Source organism: Hemiscyllium ocellatum, chromosome 10, assembly GCF_020745735.1.
Source record: "Hemiscyllium ocellatum isolate sHemOce1 chromosome 10, sHemOce1.pat.X.cur, whole genome shotgun sequence".
Lineage (NCBI taxonomy): Eukaryota > Metazoa > Chordata > Chondrichthyes > Orectolobiformes > Hemiscylliidae > Hemiscyllium > Hemiscyllium ocellatum.
The window spans coordinates 73,314,712-73,338,848 of NC_083410.1; the positions used below are offsets into that span (position 1 = coordinate 73,314,712).

The window sequence follows — 24,137 nt, forward strand, 5'->3', positions numbered from 1 at the left end:
ACTACCTCTGGAGGCACAGAGCCACACTTCATCTCATCTCAATATGAAAATACGGTGGGGGCTTTTTTCAAGATTCAGAGCTCCTGCATTGGGAAGCTTCCCAATTCAACATTTCTGTTTCCTCCATAAAAATACAATCCAATCTTTCAGGTCAATTACTCGCCATGATGACCAGTTCATGATGAATGGATCTTGACTAGAAAGGTTAATGTTTTTGTTTCTGTTCAGATACTGTCAGATCTGCTATTTCCAGCATTTTCTATCACATTTACAGATTTTCCACGTTTTAGTTTTGTATTTCTGCTCATTTATCATTTTTGCTGTTTTAAATGATTTGCTACATTGACATTAAATCTGTACCTCTAGTTCCAAAGTACTTTATTGATTATGAAATGTTTCTGGATGCCTTAAAGAGAGAAAAGCTACTGTGTAAGCAGTTTTGTTTTCCTTAGGATATAGCCAAGAAACATGAAATTTATGCTATTTATATTTTATTTGCCATCATTCTTGTACCTTGTAAACTAAGACCAAACTTTGGAGGTCTCAATTCAACACATTGGAATGCAATGACAATACTCTTTTTAAAAATATTATTTCTGCTTGTAAACTGATAAGGAAAGACACCAACAAGTGTTTTAATTTCCATCAAAAGCAAACAGTAAATTTAGAATAGATTTAATCAGTGAGGACAAAACAACAATTACATTAAAACAGATTGGAGGACAGGAAAACAAATGGGGGAAGAGAATAAAAGTATTCACAATTACAATTTTCCATATTTAAATTAGTAATACATTAGTGATAATGGAACTAATATTGCAGTGAAATACTTCTTAAAGTTTGACTAATATCAAGTAGTGCATCAAAATGAAAGTGTCAGCCATCCCAAACATTCCAAGACATAGTTCAAAGTTACCAAAATGGGGTAATGGAGGTTCATTTTTACTTGTCACAGTACTTGCTCCAAAACAATAAATTGCTGCAAAGATGTGATCAGAGCAAATGAACTCCTACAATACTTATAAATATCAGCTCTCAAACAACAGCACTGTAATTCTTATTTAACAGAAGTACAATATACAACCTTATAATAAAAGCAGCATTAAATTAAAAAAAGACTGAAATTCTAAACTTTATTAATATTTCTGAAAAGTAAATCACAGAATATTTTATACTTGAACCTGCTTTTTATGTTGATGTTAACAGGGACAGGAACTACAGCCCCGTCCGTTGGTCAATCTATTTTCTTAATAACGTCTTGAATTTTAAAAATGTAAAAGTAATCTAGCTCACAAAGCAGCACTCTAATTTTGTTTGTCTCAGAAGCATCAGACCTTAACTGTGATTAGATCTGTAAATTTCTCCCTACATACAAACAAGTTAACACCACAAACATTCATGACAAAATACATGTTCACGAGCTCATTCAAGAAGGGCTGCAAAGAAAAACCTGGAACTGTAGATCAGTAAGCCTAACAATTGTTTTGGGTAAGTTACTTGAGCAGATTCTGAGGGATAAGATGTTTAATTAGGAACATAGCTTTGTGCATGGGAGATCACATCTCACAAATTTATTAGAATTCTTTGATGAAGTGACCAGAAAGGTTGATGAGGGCAAGGCAGCGGACATAGTCTATATGGATTTCAGTAAGGCCTTTGAAAAGGTTCCATATGGTAGGCCGCTCTGGAAGATTAGATTGCATGGAATTCGAGGGAGCTGACAAGTTGGATACACAATTGACTTGATTTTAGGAAGCAGAGGGTAATACTGGAAGGATGCTTGTCAGACTGGAGGCCTGTGACTAGGGGAGTGCCTCAGGGGTCGGTGCTAGACCCATTGCTGTTTGTCATCTATACCAATTATTTGGATGAGAATGTACAAGGAATGATAAGTAAGTTTGCCGATGATACTAAAATAGGCGGTATCATGGACAGTGAGGAAACTTACCAAAAATGGTAGGAGGTCATTGATCAGCTGGAGAAGTGGGTTGAGAAATGGAAAATGGATTTTAACATAAATAAGTTTGAAAAGTCAAATCAAGATGGTAGTTTCACGATGAATAGTAGAAGCCTTAAGGAGTGCAGTGGAACAGATGGACCTTAGAGTTCAGGTGCACAGTTTTCTGAAAGTGGAGTCACAGGTAGACAGGGCAATGAAGGTTTTTAGCACACTGGCCTTTATCAGTCAGGGAATGGAGTATAAAAGTTGGAAAGTTACGTTGCAATTGTACAGGACATTGGTGAGGCCACACTTTGAATACTGTGTTCAGTTTTGGTCACCTTGTTAATAGGAAGGATGTTATTAAACTGGAAAGAGTGCAGAAGAAATTCATAATGATGTTGCCAGAACTCAATGTTCTGAGTTATAGGGAAAGGTTGAACAAGCTAGGACTTTATTCTTTACAGCGTAGGAGACTGAGCAGGGAGGATCTTACAGAAGTGTACAAAATCATGAGAGGCATGGGTAGGGTGAATGCACTTTTGCCCAGGGTTGGGGAATCGAGAATTAGAAGGCATCAGTTTAAGGTTAGAGGTGAAAGAGTAAAAGGAAACCTGAGGATCAACTTTTTTTTAAACAGAGGGTTGTACGTATATGGAATGAGCTGCCAGTGAAAGTTGTTGAGGCAGGTACTTTAATAATTTAAAAGGCATTTTGTTAAACACATGGATAGCAAAGGTTTAGAGGATATGGATCAAAAAGTAAGGTGCTGGAAAAGCACATCAGGTCAGGCAGTATTCAAGGAGCAGCAGAACCGATGTTTCAGACAAGCTTTTCATCAGGAATGTGGGGGGCGGTCAACGGGGCTTAGAGATAAATAAAGAGGTGGGGCTGGGGGAAGGTAGCTGGAAAGGCGATAGGTGGATGAAGGTGGAGGCTGATAGGTCAGACCTCCATGCCTCACCTTCATCAACCTATTGCCTTCCCAGCTACATTCCTCACAGCCCCAACTCCATCCTCCTATTTATCTCTCAGCCCCCTTCCATCTGCTGTGCTTTTCCAGTGCCATACTTTTCAACTCTGATCTCCAACATCTGCAATCCTCACTTTCTCCTCAGAAAGATATAGGCCATTTGCAGGGAAATGGGGTGAGAGTAGATGGACATTTTGGTTGGCATGGACCAGTTTGGGACAAAGGGCCTGTCTCCATGCTATCAGACTCTTTGATCAAGCTTAAAAGGTTTTTGAAGAAAATACTATTTATAACTCTTTTCCCTTTGGAAGAAAAAACCCTAATCATCCACATACATGTCTGCCCCTTTGCTCACATGATATTGAATAAGGATAAACTAGCTAGATGAGGTGCTTGGAGAATGAAAATGTAAGTCTTTACTTGTGAAGTCACAATAAGATGACTTTAATTGCAAAATTCAGTTAAGTAAGTAGATGGCAGCATGAAAAATTGAAGAAAACTCAAGTCCACCCATTTTCAGGATTCAGTAAGTGTATACATTCTTGCTAACAATTAGTCCTTTGAAGACATACTTCAGTCACTGTCTGACCCATCCTTGTATTTCGATTTACTGATACGGCCATTTTGTAGAGGCATTTCTTCATAATCACTCCTAATGTGGAAAAGTTCAAAATTACTGAAGAAAAACGTCAATTTTCAAAAAAACTGGTTCAAGTGATCAAGATCATATTAAAAGTATTTTACTTGCATCATTTACATTTTCTTTTATTCATTCACAGGTGGTATACCCCGTTGGGAAGACCAGCATTTTTGCTTATCAGCCCTTAAGAAGATCATGATGAGCTGCCTCTTAACCACAATTAAAAGCTTGCTAGCCCATTTATTGTCAATTACAGAGCTGCAGCTCTGGAGTCACACACTGTCTCAACCTGATGAGCATGGCACAGTTCTTTCCTCAAAATGATTTTAGTAAACCAGATGATTTTTTTAAAAAACAAAGTTCATATTTCCATAGTCACTTGTACAGATGATCTTGTTTTATTCCATATTTATTTAACTTTAAATTTAAAATTTCCCAACTTTCATGGTAGGATTTAAATTTGTGTTTCCAGATCATCATTCATACCTGAAAAGCCCTGTGAAATATCTATAAAATATGTTGTTACATTATGGCTCAAATATACTGGATAAGAATCTTTTAGCTGCATATCTCACATCATAAACTAATAAGATTTTAACATATCCAAACTAAACCGAAACAAACAAGAGCTTCAACATGTAATTGATGTGACTAATCGGTGTTCCAGCCAATATTTTGATTTGATGGTTTGACAAACTGATCTGTGCAGCATGGTCTTCAGTGACTTGCTTTACTATCTCGCCTTCCATATGATGTTGAAAGTGAGAAGTGCTAATTTGTGAACCAATTTCAAGTTTTGTTTCATATATGGGTTTAAAGTGGACGTAGGTTATAGGCAACAACTCATCCAAAGAACACAACTGGTCTCATACAGGTTCATACATTAGCAAGCCAGCTTTTGCCCTATTGTGGTGAGATTCCAGACTTCCTGTTAGCTTGACTAGTTTGTTTAAGCCACCTACTCTGCAAAAGAGACATCTTACGGTTACATCTGCACATCTACCCCAATAATTGCTTTCCTGATCATAATTATTCTTGATCGATCCAGTTTAATATTAATTTAATATTGGATAAACACACTGAATGATCAAGCTAGCATTATTGCCTTACACTTTAGTTTTAAGATACGTTCTGCTCTTGGGAATTTTAGAATTGTCTGGTTTACAATTCTACAACTGTATCTTTATTTGCAGATACTTGGCGTTTCATGTGAAGAATACCAGTCTGTAATTACAAGTCCAGCACTTGAGATCCTTATTGGACCTGAAATGAATTGTCAATCAACAGAGACCTGCAATACTGTGGGCCTATCTAGGTCCTAAGTGTTTTGTAGGGAGTAAACAATACTCCCTTCTGTGGTATGTTCTAAATGTAGGTATATCCTACTTTCCCAAAAGCTGCAAAACTATTACTGAATATAACAAAGTGACTAATGTAGCTTTTACATCAATATGAACCCAAAATTTTTGATTAAATATGCATCAGACATAGTAGTGATACAAATTAGAAATTGGGCATTTATCCTTTTTATCTTCTAATCAATGCCTTTCAGTATTTTTGAGTGATGCGGAGGTACAAAAGTATTCTTTAATGTACAGGCTGGCCCACTGTTTAAGGTGCAAAGACGAGCTGATCAAAGTCAAATTTGTGCAAACTTTCCCTCACAAGCATTGCATAACTTTCATTTTTATGATTGGAAAGGTCAAACAAGAAATGAATAATCGTCCGAGCTGTACTCCACACACTTCCAGAATTAAAAATTTACATTCCTAAAAGAACCAATTTCTTTTGGAAAACAAACACAAATTAATGATGTGTCAACAGTGGAAAAATTGTGAAGAAAGCAAGCTATGATTTAAACACTTAACTCACCCATAAATCACATCATCATCAGAATCATTCAGCATGGAAAAGGCTGGGTTGTCCTTTAGCTGGGATTCTAAGGAGAGGAAACATTATTAAAATAAGTTCCTTTGCAAAGACAGATTTGAAAAGTATTTCAATGTAGAGATGTTACCATTAACAACATATATTTGGTACATTTTCCTCTGCATTAAGGATATGAAGTTTCTTCGTAATCTTTTGCCATGTCATTCCGACCAGGGATGAACAGTTTTCTTAATCTATATTTTTGTATTAATTTTTCAAATAGACTCTTGCTGGATTTAAAATGGATCAAATACAGAATAGAAAAGGTGACTGCTTCTAGAAATTTCCAGGAATTACCAGGCCAATACATAACTCGTCATCTCTTTGGAATGTCACATCTCTCATCGTCAGTTCTTCTATAACGTGATGGCTGTACTCTTGTGCAAGCCCACATTATACAAAATCATGCTTTTGCAAAAGCGCTTACAGTATTGGTGCTGAAATCGCATTACAGTCACACATTTTAAAGGTTCTTGCTTTAGAAACAGCATTCCCAATTCATCAATTGTGTTACAGCGAACATGTTATAACGGAACAACCTATACTGCAATAAAACACACACTAAAAGAGCAACAAATAATGTGCCTATCCCCAATCAATTCTGAACAAAGGACACAATTGAAATTATATGGCTCAAGTAGTGCTAATACCCCTACAGCTATCTCAAACAACAAACAATAGTTTCGATGAGAGACATCAAAATCACATTAGGAGAAAGTGAGGACTGGAGATCAGAGCTTAAAAATGTGTTGCTGGGAAAGCGCAGCAGGTCAGGCAGCATCAAACGAACAGGAGAATCGGCGTTTCAGGCATAAGCCAATTTCCTGAAGGGCTTATGCCCGAAACATCAATTTTCCTGTTCCTTTGATGCTGCCTGACCTGCTGCACTTTTCCAGCAACACATTAAGATCAAAATCACATTGTCAAGTTCATAGAGCATGGAGCCCAAACAGTCCATGCCAATCAAAATGTCCACTAAAGCTAACCACATTTCCCTGCACTTGGCCCATATCCTTCTATAACTTTCCTATCCATTTATTTGTGCAAATGCCTTTAAATGTTGTTAATATACCAACCTCAACCACTTCTGCTGGCAGCTGATCCCATATCCCTCAGTGTAAGAAAGTTGCCCCTCAGGTTCCCTTCTATTCTCTCCCTTCTAACCTTAAACTGATGCCCTCAAGTCCTCGATTTCCCAAACCTGGGAAGAAGCCTCAAAGATCAGCAAGGAGACCTTTGCATGGAGCCGTAGAAAATGGGGAGATACTAAATGAGTATTTTGCATTAGTATTTACTGTGGAAAAGGACATGGACAACATAGACTGTAGGGAAATAGATGGTGACATCTTGCAAAACATCCAGATTACAGAGGAGGAAGCGCTGGATGTCTTGAAATAGGTAAAAGTGGATAAATCCCCAGGACCTGATCAGGTGTATCCAAGAACGCTGTGGGAAGCTAGAGAAATGATTGCTGGGCCTCTTGCTGAGGTATTTGTATCATCGATAGTCACAGGTCAGGTGTCGGAAGACTGGAGGTTGACAAAAGTGGTGCCACTGTTTAAGAAGGGTGGTAAGGATAAGCCAGGGAATTACAGACCAGTGAGCCTGACATGGGTGGTGGGCAAGTTGTTGGAGGGAATCCTGAGGGACAGGATGTGCATGTATTTAGAGAGGCAGGGACTGTTTAGGGATAGTCAACATGGCTTTGTGCATGGGAAATCATGTCTCACAAACATGAGTTTTTTGAAGAAATAACAAGAGGATTGATGAGGGCAGAGTGGTAGATGTGACCTATATGGACTTCAGTAAGGCTTTCAACAAGGTTCCCCATAGGAGACTGATTAGCAAGGTTAGATCTCATGGAATATAGGGAGAACTAGCCATTTGGATACAGAACAGGCCAAAGGTAGAATACAGAGGGTGGTGGTGGAGGGTTGTTTTTCAGACTGGAGTCCTGTGACCAGTGGAGTGCCACAATGATCGGTGCTGGGTCCTCAATGTTTTGTCATTTACATAAATGATTTGGATGCAAACATTAGAGGTACAGTTAGTAAGTTTGCAGATGACACCAAAATTGGAGGTGTAGTGGACAGCGAAGAGGGTTACCTCAGATTACAACAGGATCTGGACCAGATGGGCCAACGGTCTGAGAAGTGTCAGATAGAGTTTAATTCAGATAAATGTGAGGTGCTGCATTTTGGGAAAGCAAATCTTAGCAGAACTTATACGCTTAATGGTAAGGTCCTAGGAAGTGTTGCTGAACAAAAAGACCTCGGAGTGCAGGTTCATAGCTCCTTGAAAGTGGAGTCGCAGGCAGATAGGATAGTGAAGGTGGCGCTTGGTATGCTTTCCTTTATCGATCAGAGTATTGAGTACAGGAGTTGGGAGGTCATGTTGCAGCTGTACGGGACATTGGTTAGGTCACTGTTGGAATATTGCGTGCAATTCTGGTCTCTTTCCTATCGGAAGGATGTTGTGAAACTTAAAAGGGTTCAGAAAAGATTTACAAGGATGTTGCCAGGGTTGGAGGACTTGAGCTATATGGAGAGGCTGAACAGGCTGAGTCTGTTTTCCCTGGAGCGAGAGGCATGGATAGGATAAATAACAAAGTCTCTTCCCTGAGGTGGGTGAGTCCAGACCTAGAGGGCATAGGTTTAGGGTGAGAGGGGAAAGATATAAAAGAGACCTAAGGGGCAACATTTTCACACAGAGGGTGATACATATATGGAATGAGCTACCAGAGGATGTGGTGGAGGTTAGTACAATTGCAACATTAAGAAGGCTTCTAGATGGGTATATGAATAGGAAGGGTTTGGATGGATATGGGCCGGGTGCTGGCAGGTGGGACTAGATTGGGTTGGGATATCTGGTCGGCATGGACGGGTTGGACCGAAGGTTCTGTTTCCATGCTGTACGTCTCTATGACTCTAAAACTGAGTGCATTCACTGTATCCATCTTATACACTTTTATAAGACCCACCCCACCCCTCAGTCTCCTATGCTGTAAAGAATAAAATCCTAGCTTGTCCAACCTCTCCCTATAACTCAGATTGTTAAGTCCTGGCAACATTCTTGTAAATATCTTCCGCACTCTTTCCAGTTTAATCCTTCCGATAGCAAGGTGACCAAAACTGAACACAATACTCCAAATACAACCTCACTAACATCCTGTACAACTGCAATATAAATTTCCCAACTTGTATACACAATGCCCTGACTGATGAAGGCCAGAGTGCCAAGAGCCTCTTTTACTGCCCTATCCACCTGCAACTCCATTTTCAGAGAAATGTGCGCCTGAACTCCCTCTGTCCCACTGGACTCCTTAAGGTCGTACCATTCACCATGAAACTCCTACCTTGGTTTGATTTTCGAAAATGCAGAGCTTCACAGTTATTGTTAAATTGTCTCATCCAGGAACCCTGCCATCTGCCTTTGAATAGCTTTAATTATACAACTCTGAACACTTTTTTTCTTAACTTCAGAGCAGATACAAAGTAGCTCCAAACTCAGCTAAAGTCCACCTCTAGTCTTTCAACTGCATCAAACCTCCTACATAAAGGGAATTCTGCCAAAACTTTTAAAGGATTCACATACCTTACTCCCACTCCAACCAATGTAATTGTAGCTACAGCCTATCATGCTTTTCTCTGCTTTCTTCCTTGTATCAGATACAAGCACAAACATTAATTCCCTGGGTTTGAATGTTAAATGAACCATTCTTTTGTTTCTACCCTTAAAGAATGTTTTGTGTCATTTATCAATGGGATTTCATAGACAAAAGATTTGGGGAATATACAATTCGTTTTGAAATGGAGGATTTTTTTGAAAAATTAGAAATTGTCTGTTATGGATGTAAGGCAACCACAAAATAATTAAATTCACCTCTTCCTCGCAGCCATGTTGCAGCATGAAAATAAAACATTCTCATAATGAACTAAATTGTCCTCCAAATGGGAAAAAAGGTCAGGTCCCTGAAACATAGCCTTGATAATCATACTGTATGTTTTGCAAAATTATTCTCTGTAAAATTAAAACATACTAGATGTCATTTACAGCACAGCTTGTAGAGTCATAGAGATGTACAGCACGGAAACAGACCCTTCGGTCCAAATCATCTTTGCCGACCATAGGCTGGAGGTGGGTATTGAGTTAGTGCTCGATGGAGACTTCACGTCTGTGAGTAATGTTTACTGAGGAAGAATGGGGGAAAAGGGAAAGAAATTATAATTTTGAGAGATATGGGATCTAATTTGTCTCTAATATGAAGAGATGAATGTATTTGCACTCTATCTGATGTGTTACCTGAGAGAGTGGTAATTTGTGGAATTTAGTGTTCCCCTGTGTAAGATCAGGCTGAAGAGCACTGGGGAAGTAACAGTGGGAGTGACTGACAGAGTGCCAGTTCCAGGAATACAGTTTGTTCTTGGGAATAATTAGGCAGGATCCAAGGTGTGAATGGCACCCCTTGTTGTGGAGAACTAAATGAAGACCAGGGAACTGAGGAGTTAAAAGAAAAATACCTGGAACTTTTCAAGACTGTGCAGTGACAAGATCCCCCTACCATAAGCAATAGCAAGAAGCAAAACTAAAGGAACTGAGGTTCAACGAGCAGAAACCTGGACAGAGGGTCAAGCAGAAGTGGTTTAGTCATGAAAGGCTAATGAACTTAGAACAGAAAGATGATGCAATGAAAGATATATATAGATGCATACTCAGAAAAGGAAGTAGATGTATTCCTGAGGTTTATTCTCTTAAAGATAGAATTCTAAGATAGAAATGGAGACTACAGCAGGTCAGTGCAGAGGAGAAAATGAGCGGAAATGCACCTGATTTTGTTGTGGGAGCATGCAGACAGGAAATGCTGTGCCACCGTGGGCGGCACGGTGGCACAGTGGTTAGCACTGCTGCCTCACAGCGCCTGAGACCCGGGTTCAATTCCTGACTCAGGCGACTGACTGTGGAGTTTGCACGTTCTCCCCGTGTCTGCGTGGGTTTCCTCCGGGTGCTCCGGTTTCCTCCCACAGGTGAATTGGCCATGCTAAATTGCCCTTAGTGTTAGGTAAAGGGTAAATGTAGGGGTAGGGGGTAAGTTGCGCTTTGGCGGGTCGGTGTGGACTTGTTGGGCCGAAGGGCCTGTTTCCACACTGTAAGTAATCTAATCAAAAAAATGTTACAGGTAGTTCATTAATTACTTGTAGGAGGTCACCTCACCTCAGTGTATGGAAGGCTCAGGCTAAGGTACAAAAACATTTCTATTGGACAGCACAAGGTTTTGGTTAAATTTTGCTGTACATGTCAATTGTGCCAAATGGTAGGTAACCCACAGGCCTTAATAAAACCAACATCTTTGTTGCCAATTCCCGCATTCGAAGAACCTTTCATGCAAGTTATGATTAATTGTGTAGGTCCCCTCCCAAAAACTAAAAATGAGAACCAGTGCTTGCTAACTATAATGGATGTGTCTATCAGATTTCCAGAGGCAATTCCATTATGGAGTATTAAGGCAAAAAAGGTGGTGGAGGTCTTCGTGGCTTTCTTCATCCGGAATGGGCTATCCAGAAAGATTCAGCCATACCAAGCGTCTCATTGTGCTGCGAGGCTGTTTAAGGAAGTCATAGATGATTTAAATTGCTGTATGCCTAAACTAAGTGTGTACCATGCTGAATCCCAGGGAGCTTTGGAAAGGCGACATTAGGCCCCTGAAGACTACATTAACAGCATACTGTCAGGATTATCTGAATGACTGGGATAAAATCATCTCATTTGTATTGTTTGCCATTAAAGATGCCCCGAATGAATCAACTTGGTTTACTCTTTTTGAGTTAATATTCTGACATGAAGTGAGAGGGCCTTTGAAACTAATTAAAGAGAAATTGACAGGACCGAAGTCTGAAACGTCACACTTGAATTATGTATTTGAGGTGAGGGAGAGATTAAATTGGGTAGGTGAGTTAGCTAAACAGCACTAGAAGAGGACACAGCATAGAATGAAGCAGGTGGCAGATAGAAACTCTAAAATTCAGACATTTTCCTGTGGGGATGACATGTCATCAGTGGTTACCAGTGGTAGGAGATCAGTTTAAATCCAGGTTTAGTAGTCCCTATCAAATTGAGAAAAAGTTGAGTCAGCTAAACTATCTAGTAAAGATGCCAGATAGAAAAAAGAGGTATTGAGTATGTTATGTGAATATGTTAAAACCTTACTATCATAGAGAAAGGGAACCGGACAAACAGCTGTTAGTTACTGCCCTGCAAAGTGAGGAATCAAATCCAGATGTCATGGAGTTTGATGTGCCTCAAAATTCATATAATAATGAGGAAGTCCTTGAAGAGGGAGATAGGCTAGTGAACGGTCTCAGGAGCAAAAAATCCAGTCGAAAGGTTTATTGTAGCAGGAATATATGCCATATGCAGGAATAAGATGGGGAGGACTAATACTATTGTACATGAGGTGCAAGTAGGGAATGCTATTCTGATAAGACAACACCCCTACAGACATAATTTTGTCAAAGCCACACAGGTCCAGAGAAAAGTGCATGCAATGCTCAACAAAGATATCAATGAACTGAGTCAGAATGAAGTGGAGTTTGCTAATCGGGTTAGTTCCCAAACCTGATGAGACTCAAAAATTTTGTGGGGACTATTGGAAGGTCAACACCATAACAAAATTGGACATATACACAATACCAAGATTGGAGGGCTGTATAAAGGAAGTTAGACAAACCAGTTATGTCACTTACTGCGGGGTTATTGGCAGAGAAAGCAAAAGACATTTCTACATTTGTAACCCCAAATAGCCTATGTCAATTCAAAGTGATGCACTTTGGAATGAAGAATGCACCAGCCACATTCCAAAGACTCATGAACAGAGTTGTGGCTGGATAAAAAATTGTGCAATTTATCTGGATGGTATAGTGGCCTTTAGCAAGTCACGGAGAGATCACATGGCACAGTTCGTAGAGCTCTTTGAACAATTTTGAGAAGTAAAATTGGTCATGAACTTAAAGAAAACAGAATTTGTGAAGGGAGAGGTGACGTTCTTGAGACATAACATTGGTTATGGAAAGTTGATCCCAAGGAATGCCATGACAAAGGCAGTGTCATGGAAATCAAGGAATTTCCATGAACATCCTCAAAGAGGTACTTCAGTTTTTGGTACGAAGCAAATTCTACCGGACGTTTATTCCGAATTTCAGCAGTTTTATGGCACTGCTAACAGATTTACAAAGGAAGAACACAAACCCTCGGTGGACAATACAACTCCAGGAGACATTTGAGAATTTAAAAGTAGTATTAACCACTGCACCAGTTTCAGCTACACCAAATTTTTGAAAGGCTGGTCTGGCTATATGTGACTCTTAACTGCCTCTGGGGTCAATTAGGGATGGACAATAAATGCTAGCCAAGCCAGAGATGCCCATATCCCATGGATGAATAAAAGAGAGTGTTCTGAGGAAGGGCCACTCGACCTGAAATGTTTACTGATTTCTCCCCACAGATGCTACCATACTTGCTGAGCTTTTCCAGCAATTTCTATTTTTGACTTTAAAAAAGTTAAACCTGCATATAACACTAGTTTGGCCTCAATTGAAATATTGAATTCAGTTCAAGGCACTCAACTTTAGTAAAGACGCAAAGGTCTTATGGTGTATATAAGATTCACAAAATGATTCCAAGGATGAGAATTTTTAATTATAAAGATAAATTGGAGAATTTGTGACTGTGATCGAGAACCAGAGGGTAGAGAGCATAAGGCAGCAGAACCAATTGCAATATGAGGAAAGAATTTTTCATGTAGTAAGTATGCACTGACTGAGTGTGTCATGAAGGAAGGTTGAATCTAGGTATTCAAGAGTGAATTGAAGTATTATCTGAAAATGAAAAGCTACAGGATAAAGGCAGGGAAGTGGCAGTAGATGAATTGCCCGTTCAGTTGATATATGAGAGAGCAGAGAGCGGTGCGAGCTGGGCGAAAGTGAGGTTGGAGCACAGAGCTGCTCGGGAAGGCAAGTGATTGGTATTTAAAGAACTTACCTCGACGAAAACGGTCTTTTCACCGCAGAGAGGTTGGAGCGCAGAGCTGGTCAGGAAGGTTAGTGATTGGTATTTGAGTGGGTGTGTTCTAGACCCCAGGCCCTACTTCGTAGGGCCTCTCTCCCACCCTCCTCCTCTAACCTAACTTTAAAGTCCACAGGTAAGCGACTCAGTGTTATTGACTCAGTGTTCTTGTTTTGAAGACAAAGTGTACAGTCATGGCAGCGCAGGCAGTGGAATGTTCCTCCTGCAGGATGTTTGAGGTAGGGGTGACCACCGATACTCCTGCCAACTTCGTCTGCAGGAAATGCAGTCAGATCCTGCTCCTCACCGAACGAGTTAGGGAACTGGAACTGGAGTTGGATGAACTGAGGATTATTTGAGAGGCTGAGAGGGTGATTGATAGAAGCTACAGGGACATAGTTACACCGGAGAACAGAGGTAGCTGGGTAACAGTTAGAGGTGGGAAGGGGAAGAAGCAGGCAGTGCAGGGTTCCCCTGTGGTCGTTCCCCTAAACAATAAGTATACAGCTTTGGAAACTGTTGGGGGGGACAGCCTTGCAGGTGTAAGCCGCAGTGAAAGGGTCTGTGGCGTGAGGTCTGGCTCTGAGACTCAGAAGGGAAAGGGGGAGAGGAGGAGAGCGCTAGTCATAGGAGACTCTCTAGTTAGAGGGACGGACAGGCGGTTCTGTGGACATGGGCGAGACTCTCGGATGTCAAGTGGAGTTCCGCAGGGATCAGTTCTGGGTCCTCTGCTGTTTGTAATTTTTATTAATGACTTGGATGAGGGAGTTGAAGGGTGGGTCAGTAAATTTGCAGATGATACGAAGATTGGTGGAGTTGTGGACAGTGAGGGCGGCTGTTGTCGGCTGCAAAGGGACTTAGATATGATGCAGAGCTGGGCTGAGGAGTGGCAGATGGAGTTCAACCCTGCCAAGTGAGAGGTTGTCCATTTTGGAAGGACAAATAAGAATGCGGAATACAGAGTTAATGGTAGGGTTCTTAGTCAGGTGGAGGAACAGAGGGATCTTGGGGTCTACGTACATAGATCTTTGAAAGTTGCTACTCAGGTGGATAGAGCTTGTAAGACGGCCTATGGTGTATTAGCGTTCATTAGCAGAGGGATTGAATTCAAGAGTCATGAAGTGATGTTGCAGCTGTACAGGACTTTGGTTAGGCCACATTTGGAGTACTGTGTGCAGTTCTGGTCGCCTCACTTTAGGAAAGATGTGGAAGCTTTGGAGAGGGTGCAGAGAAGATTTACCAGGATGTTGCCTGGTCAGGAGGCAAGGTCTTATGAGGAAAGGCTGAGAGACTTGAACCTGTTCTCATTGGCAAGGAGAAGGCTAAGAGGGGATTTGATAAAAACATACAAGATGATCAGAGGATTTGACAGGGTGGACAGTGAAAGTCTTTTTCCTAGGATGATGACATCAGCATGTATGAAGGGGCATAACTATAAATTGTGGGGTGATAGATTTAAGACAGATGTCAGAGGCAGGTTCTTCGAGTGGGAAGGGCGTGGAATGCCCTTCCTGCTAATGTAGTCAACTTAGCCACATTAGGGAGATTTAAACAATCCTTAGATAAGCACATGGATGATTTTGGGGTAGTGTAGGGGGACGAGCTGAGAATACTTCACAGGTTGGCGCAACATTGAGGGCCGAAGGGCCTGTACTACACTGTATTGTTCTATGTTCTAACAGTGGCCCCAGCATTGATCCCTGTGGAACACCACTGGTCACCTTTCTCCATTTTGAGAAACTCCCTTCAACTACTCCTCTCTGTGTTCTGTTGCTCAGCCAGTTCTTTATTCACCTATCTAGAACACCCTGCACACCATGTGACTGCACTTTCTCTATTAGTTTACCATGGGGAACCTTACCAAATGCCTTACTAAAGTCCATGTATATGACATCAACAGCCCTAATTTCATCTATCAACTTGGTCACTTCCTCAAAGAATGTGATGGGAAAGATGTATTTGGATAGGCAAGGACGGATTAGGGATAGCCAGCATAACTTTGTGCGTGAGAAGTCATATCTCACGAATTTGATTGAGTTTTTTTTAAAAAAGTTACCAAGAGGATTGATGAGGGCAGAGTAGTGGATGTGATCTATATGGACTTCGGTAAGGCATTCGACAAGGGAGTCCAGTACTAGAGGGCATAGGTTTAGGGTGAGAGGGAAAAGATATAAAAGGACCTTAGGGGCAATGTTTTCATGCAGAGAGTTGTGCATGTATGGAATGAGCTACCAGAGGAAGTAGTGGAGGTTGGTACAATTGCAGCATTTAAAAAAAACATTTGGATGGGTATATGAATAGGAAGGGTTTAGAGGAATATGGGCCATGTGCTGGCAAATGGGACTAGATTAGGTTAGGATATCTGGTCGGCGTAGACAAGTCGGACCGAAGGGTCTGTTTCCCTGTTGAACATATCTGTGATTCCATGACTCTATTTAAAAGGGACCTTGGGGCAACTTTTTTCACGCAGAGGGTGATGTATAGAATTAGCTGCCTGAGGAAGTGTTGGAGGCTGATGTAATTATAACATTTAAAAGGAATCTAGATGGGTAAATGAATAGGAAGGGTTTAGAAGGATTGGAGCAAAATGCTGGCAAATGGGACTTGATTAATTTAGGATATCTGGTCGGCCTGGCCAAGTTGGACTAAAGGGTCTGTTTCTGTGGTATAAAATTCAATGATTTTATGAAACAGAATTACTCTATTTTCAATAGTTCACTCAGTTAGTTCAGGTTGACTGAAGAAATATTCAAAGGCAGTAGCATGAGTCAAAGAGAAAGAGGCTCAGTGCCTGGCAGAGTTGCTGCTAACTTGTGCTAACTACAAGAATATTGTGCGGTAAGACTTCAGGAAATTCATAGAGTAATAGTTGTGTGTCGAGCTCAAGGAAGTCTTGGGAGCTGTTTGGTATATCAGAAGAAGCTGTGTGCCATTATGGTTGAGTGTGGAAATTGAAAACCAATATTTTCTGGTGCAACTTTAGATCAAAATAAGAGCTCAAGGAAAAACCCAAATTCAGTTTTAGCTTGGTACTGCTATTGTCAGTGTAGAGCCAGTGCTATGTTTATGAATGAATCCTGAAGTACAGTTTCAGAGGGCCAGGGAAACTTAGAGGGAGGAAAGGATCCACCAGAATAGGAGTAGTTGTTGACACAGTTGATGACAGAATGGCTGGAGAGGACTTTTTAAGCCTAAATCAGCAAAAGTGAAGAATCATAAACCCTTTTAAAGTTTAATGGGATTTGATGACCCACTGCAGGGGAATTGCTGAGAAATCGGTGGGATCTGTCTCAATTAAATTTGCAATTTCTTTCCCCATTACATTAATTACATTAATTCTGGGTGTTAGAATACAAATTGTAGATGGTGTTATTTGTTCTAACATTGTATACAAAGTTTATTGTCTGTTAAAAACAATGGGATATTGTGGCTTTATTCTCCTCCGATCTTACACTTTGTCTACTTTGAGGGAAAAGGTTACTGCTCTCAAGCCAGTTAATAACAATATAGCAGTCAGGTCCAGGATTATAACACAAAGCTTCCTTGCTTCTGTATTTTATGCCCCTTTTTGATAAACTGCAAGCTGTTACATGCTTTTATTAACTGTTCGAGCAATCTGTCATACATTGATTTATGTACAGATATTCCAATGTCCCTCTGCTCTGGCACCCCCTAAAGAATTGCATTCTTTATTTTGTAAAATATTTATATATTCTTTTTAACCAAAATGAATTTACTCTTCTCTGCATTAAATTTCATCTGCTATATATCTGTCCATTCAACCCACCTTTTGAAGATCAACACTATCTGCCTCACAGTTTACAATACTTGCAATGCCATTTCTGTCCTTCTTTAAGCCAAGTTTCTGTAATGGCTTGATACCATTCTTATAAGTGTCTACCTGTGTCTTCACGTCTTCTGCCGCATACACTTCAATATGAGAAGTTTAGTGAATGTAATTAATCATCGCCAAATGCTTTTGCTGTCTATCTCCTTTGTTTTCAAGATTTACTTATTTTCACTTACAACTTTCCAGTTTTGCCCATCTCTGACTCAATCTATGCTTATTCTCATAACTTTAACAAGCGAGGTCAAAATCTCCCCAACAACAATAGCAAACCTCCATGCAATAATATTGGTTCTCTCCCTCATGACATTCAATCCCTCTGGCTCCTACAGTTCCCACTTCTCCAAATGCCTATCCCAGTGGCCGAAATGTTAAGCCTCCCTCATGAAAAAATCTTTCCAGCCATTCAATCATATACTGTATCACCCTAAATCTTTAATTACAAGTATGTGACACTAAGTATTTTGAAGTCCTAAAAATTAATTCCTTTCCAAACACACTGAAGCTGCCAAAAGGACATCATCCCTCTATGCACCAATGTAATTCGTAGGACTGGTATAACAATGACCTCTGGCTGCTTCCTCCTCAATTGCTCAGTAGATCATCAAAGAGACAGCATTCAATTTTGAAATCACATCTGCAGAAACATCTGATTGTTCCCTTAATTACTGCATCACCTCTCACTGTTTACTTTGTGAGCTTTCTCCTTAGTCAAGTACACTTGAGTCACCAATGGAATTGGCTCTAGCTGTTCTCCAAAGACAGATCATTGCCCTTCCCAGAACTGAATATTTATCAGGTGGTCATCCTCTCTGCCTCTACATTCTTAAGCTGAGAGGAGAGGAGTTAGGTGACCACCTCCTGAAATACATGATAACTCTTAAATGTTCTGCACAGACACCAGCTGCAGCTCAAGCTCCTCTAGCTGATAATACTTCTGATGCACTGGTTTGTCTAGGACGCTAAAATAAGCAGGAGTTCTCCCATAGCATATAAGGTGCATTCAACAAAATTGAAATGTTCGGTCATGAGTCTTTTTGGTAGGCTACTATCTAAAATTTTTAAAAAATGAATTGCTGATTTGTTTCTGATCAGAACCGAATGAAATCTCCCCAGCTACTCACCAATCTGTTTCCTTCCATTTTCGGATGTAAATTTAGGTGCTTTTAAATCCCTCTCCCTAACAATGACATACAGTTAACTTCAGGGTCACTGATTGAGGCCTATTCTCAATAACTCATTACTTTAATTCTCTGCCACACTGCTGCTCCAACACCAATTTTTCTCAGGACGATACTCTTTTACCCCTTGGCTCTTTGATTCCGATCACCGTCTGTCTGAATCTCTCCCTTCGTTAAACTGTATGTACTTATACCATTCACTATTTTAAAAAGGAAGTAAAGAGAAAACGAAATTATAACTAATTAGCCTGGCATTCATAATGGGGTACATGCTGGAGACTACAGCAAAGTATTTAATAGCACATCATCTGGAAAACAGTGACAGGATTAAATTTACAAAATGGAAATCATGTTCGACAATTCTATGGAATTTTGATAGGATATAATTAGTAGAGTTGCTGTTCAGTTTACTTGGACTTTCAAAAGGCTTTCAGTAAGGTTCCATGTAAGAGATTAAAATAAATGAGATTGAAATAATGTACTGACATGAACAGAAAACTGATTGGCAAATTGGAAAGAAAGAGTGGGAACAAATGTTTTTTTCTGCGGGTTGGCAGAATACTACATGGATCAGTGTTATGATACCAGTTATATACACACACACACACACACACACACACACACACATATATATAATTTAAATGCGGGAACTAAATATAATATCTGAGTTTGCAGATGACTCAAAGCTGGGTAGGAGAGTATACAATGAGCAAGATGCCGAGATGCTTCAGTGTGATTTGGATAAGTTGAGTGAGATGGCAAATGCATGACAGATAAAGTTATGACGGGGATAAATGTGAAACTATCCAATTTGATAGCAAAAACATTATAATTGAATGGTGATAGATTGGGAAAGGGGGAGGTGCAAGACCTGGATGTTCATGCACAGCAGTTGCTGAAAGTAAGCATGCAGGTGCAGCATGTGGTAAAGGTGGCAAGTGGCATGTTGGCTTTTATCGTGAGAGGATTCAAATATAGGAGCAGGGATATATTGCTCCAATTGTACAAGGCACTGTGTGCATAGGAAGAATATGCTTGTTAGCTAAGTGTGCAAAGTGTATCAGACTGATTCCCAGGGTAGCAGTACTGATGTAATGAAGCCTGGATTTGTTAGGAATATATTCATTGGTGTTTAGAAGAACGAGGGGAGATCCCATGGAGTCTTATAAAATTCTAATAGACCTAGACAGGATAAACACAGGAAGAATGTTCCCAATGACTGTGGAATCCAGACATTGGGGTCAGTTTAAGAATACAAGGTAGGGCATTTGGGACTGAGATGAGGAGAGGTTTCTCCACGCAGGGATTGGTGAGCTGTGGAATTCCCTGCCACAGAAAATGGTTGAGGCCAAAACATTGAATTTTCTCAAGAATGAGGTTGATATAGTTCTTAGGGATCAAAGGGTATGGTGAAAAAGCAGGAATAAGCTATTGAGTTGGATTACTGGCAGGAGCATATTGAATGGTTGAACAGTCTTGAAGGGCCAAAATGGCCTACTCCTGCTTCTATTTTCTATGTTTCTATTCCTAATAAAAATCTATTTTCAGTCTTAAAAATTTGAAGAACTAACAGTTATTTTTTAAAACAGAAGTGTTCTAGGTTTTCATTATTTTTGATATGACAAAGTGCATTAAGATTGAATCATGAATATCTGTATCTAATATTAAGATCGTACCCCCATTTCAATGTTCCTCATCAGAAGATATAGTTTCTCCTTATTTCCCCCTTTTAATTCTTTTCAAGCATTTCAATTAGTTAACCAAATTTAAAGGAAACACAAGCCAAATACTTTCATATCAATGTTTCTCAGAGGGCTTTGCAGTACACAAATTGGCTATCCCTAATTTATAATAATTGTTCAATGCTTTTGGTCATAGGGAGCACATGATAATTGTGTAAATTGTATAAATTGCAAACTATTTCCCTTTTTTGAAGGGAAACAAAGTTCACCAATCTCAAAAAGTAGTCTCAAAAAGGTTTCACAAACATTTTATTCATCTGTTAATTATAACTGAAAGACGACTATTTGTTTTTGTTTTATTTGGACATAACATATATATTATAATTTGAAAAGTATTACAGCTATAGGAATCCTTATTGAAAGGCTAGCCAAAAAACAAGATAACACAGACTTCATAAAATTTCACGTACCATACACAGCAGTCTTCGAGGGGGAATAGACGTACGCTAGTGTGTACAGGTAGTAGTTCAGCAGCCCATAGAAAGATAAAAATTCAGCTGGTAGGCTTAGTAAAGGAAGTGGACTACAAACACTAAAGAGTTTTTATTAATATTGCAGTTCTATGTGTCAAACACTCCATGACAGTAAACCATTGCCTTATGTCAAATTTTCTGTATTGAGCCAATTTTAAACAAAATGAAAATTCATACATGCATCAAGAAATGCAACAATGCGGACTTAATTGGCCTTTCTCCAATCCTCCTAAACGTGGTGAGAGGGCAATCGAATTTACGTGCAAATACACCCCAACTATCATTCTATAAAGGTCTATTCACTGAGGTTATCTTATAGATAGTTAATGATTGTCTAAATCTATCAGAATGGCCATCATCACCACTACACAGCTTCTTCCTCAGCTGACCCATTTTTCAGATTACACTGAAAGGATGTTCAATAGGATTTCTTCTTTTTGTCCAATTAATGTCAAATAAATAGACTGCTATTTAATCTGGGGACTCCAAAGGTGGGGGTCAGGATTCCATCTGGGTCAGCAAGTTAAAATTTTGGCACTGCAATCTAATGCAGAATTGGATGCTATGAAATTCTCGACACTTTGTGTAAACCTTTCCCACCCCACATCTTTCATAGGTCTTTGCTCCCTTATATGTTATCCCTCCCATTTTCACAGAGGGTCAAAATAATTTTTAAGCCTCGAAATGGGGCGCAGTACAATAAAATTTCAAAAGCAATGATCTAATCCCATTCTACTTACTCTCTCTAAATGGAACTCCTAATAAATTACAAGTTAAAGTAATACGGACTTACCATCTTCTACAGCAAGTACCAGCTAGTGTTACATCACAATCTAAATTTTTGCATGCAGCCTAAGCACTAGTCATTATTAGAAATCAAGTTGAAGCACACTAAAGGATATAATTATGGTAATGAGTTGAAAGTTCAGCGACAAAATTGTCTTGCAGGACCTTTGCTCCAAATCTTAGATATAATATTATAATGCTGAAAAAGAATATTTTTAATAAGTCACAAAAATGACTAACAAGGGGAGAAAATGTTATAATTGCAATTTTTACAAAAGGAAATGAAGTATAGCTGCAAAAATCTTAAGCCATTAATAAGACTTGAGATTTTTGCAGTTATATCTCATATTCAAGGTACCACTTAAAACAAGCTGGAATTGCAACATTTTCTTTCTTTTGTTGGCATAATAGCCACAGCAGCAAAGAACTGAAGGAATACAAGCATGCTGGCAAGTTTTACCCCATTGTGGAGATGTTAGTCATCATCGGAAGGAGCATTGGGAAAGTTCAACCAGTGGGGGAACTGAAGTGATTAATGAGAGCATCAGTAAGATACCTAACTATCAGCTTCAACTCAGCAGAAAGACAGAAGGCAGCAAAACAGGGACCCAGCATTTCAGCTTCAATATAGCAGCAAGACAGGAGGCACAGTTTAACAGTTACAGCTTCAGGGGAATAATGATTGGAAAAATGAAATCAAACAGTTACATCGCTACAAGTGGTTACTAAAAGGGTCTATTTTTTGGGAGAACAGATTGACTGAGAAGCAACAGGAGTAAGTGAAAATTAAGGCCAAAAAATAAAGTAATACAAGCAAGCAAAGCAGGGTTAAGGAAGTAGTTACTTGATATTAGTAAAATAAGTTTGAGGCTAAGTAAGTTTAGGTTTATGTCGTGAAAGCATAAACATGTGTGACTTGTAATATGTGGTATATCAGAGGCCCCTACAGTCCCAGATGAACATATATGTAGCAAGTGTTTTCAGCTGCAGAAACTTGAGTTCTGGGTTTCAGCGCTTGAACAATGACTGGAGACAGTGTGGCACATCTGCAAAGCAGAGTGTTCCATGAATAGCACATTCAGACATGTAATCACACTGCAGTTTAAAACCCTAGGGAAAGTAAGTGACTGTGGAGCAGTCCAACAGAAACAGACAGGTAGTGCAGGAGCCCTGGTCTGGCATCCTGCTCTTCAATTGGTTTTCCATTGTGGAAGCTGATAAGGGCACAAGTTCCTCAGGGTACAGCAGTCAGAGCCATGTTTGTGGCACCATAACTGGCTTGATTTACAGGAAAAGAGGAAGAAGAACAAGAAAGAAGGAGCAATAAAGATAGGATCATGAAGATTGTGGGGATCAGACATAGATTTCTATTGCCATTATTGTGACTCCAGGATGGCACTTTGCCTACCTGGTGCCAGGGTCAAGAATGCGACAAAATGGCCACAAGGCATTCTTCTGGGAAGGACGAACAACCAGAGGTCATCGCTTTATATTGGTACCAATGACTTTGGGAAGATAGAGGATGTGGTATTGCAATCATAGTTTTTGGAGCTAAGTAGAAAAGAAGCAAGCAGTATCTCGAATGTAGTAATCTCCACATTATTTAGGAATAGCACCGTGGTTCAGTAGCTAGAACTGCTGCCTCAAACAGCCAGGGACCTGGATTCAATTCCAGCCTCGAATGACTATCTGTGTGGAGTTTGCACATTTGCCCTGTGTCTGTGTGGGTTTCCTCCAGATGCTCCAGTGTCCTCCCGTACAAAGGTATGCAGATTAGATGGATTAGCTACGCTAAATTGCCCACTGTGTTCAGGGATGTAATGGTCAGGTGCAATGGCCATGGTGGCTGCAGGAATAGGGTAGGGGGGTAGACGAGCTGAGATGTTTTTCAGAGAGTTGGTGTGGACTTGTCGAGCTGAATGGTCTGTTTCCACAGTGTGGCGGCTCAGTGGTTAGCACTGCTGCCTCACAGCACCAAGGTCCCAGGTTTGATTCCAGCCTCGGGTGACTGTCTGGAGTTTGCACATTCTCCCCGTGTCTGCATAGGTTTCCTCCGGGTGCTCCGGTTTCCTCCCACAATCCAAAGATGTGCAGGTCAGGTGAATTGGCCATGCTAAATTGCCCATAGTGTTAGGTGCATCAGTCACCCAGAATGGGTCTGGGTGGGTTACTCTTCAGAGGGTCAGTGTGGACTTGATGGGCTGAAGGGCCTGTTTCCACACTGTAGGAAATCTAAAAAATCTATTCCCAAGTGGGTACACATATGAGGCAGACGAAAATGTATTGCTGAAAGGATGGTTTAGGAGGGAAGAGGAGATGCACTAGGACAGAACTAGTATTGAGTTTCTTGAGAGACATTTTCTTAGTGCTATTAGGAAAGCTTTAAAGTAACTTGGCAGGGGGTGAGAACCAAGGGAGAATAGTATAGAGAAAGACCACGGTTCACAAAATACATAAGAGGTTCTCGTGTAAACTATAGCAAGTTAGTAGATAAAGTCAGAATGAGGAATCAGGGCTACTGTGCATGCATGTGAATGCATGAGTGTAGAAAATAAAACTGGGGAATTAA

General features: G+C 40.1%; 1 protein-coding gene across 3 annotated transcripts in view; it reads right to left on the reverse strand.

Annotated features, from left to right (window-relative positions):
• Window positions 1–675: 675 nt before the first annotated feature.
• The window catches only part of tmem181 (transmembrane protein 181), a 398,388-nt gene continuing 374,926 nt past the window's right edge, over window positions 676–24,137 (reverse strand). For 2 of the 3 annotated variants that reach the window (XM_060831605.1, XM_060831606.1), the window contains exons 14-17: window positions 21,685–21,767; window positions 20,720–20,809; window positions 5,425–5,491; window positions 677–3,564 (exon numbers count right to left, since the gene is read on the reverse strand). In XM_060831605.1, coding sequence (XP_060687588.1) covers window positions 3,486–3,564; window positions 5,425–5,491; window positions 20,720–20,809; window positions 21,685–21,767 — 319 coding nt within the window. In that variant the 3' untranslated portion in view covers window positions 677–3,485. Of the gene's footprint in view, window positions 3,565–5,424; window positions 5,492–20,719; window positions 20,810–21,684; window positions 21,768–24,137 lie in introns of all 3 variants that reach the window. The other variant, XM_060831604.1, reaches the window with a different exon arrangement.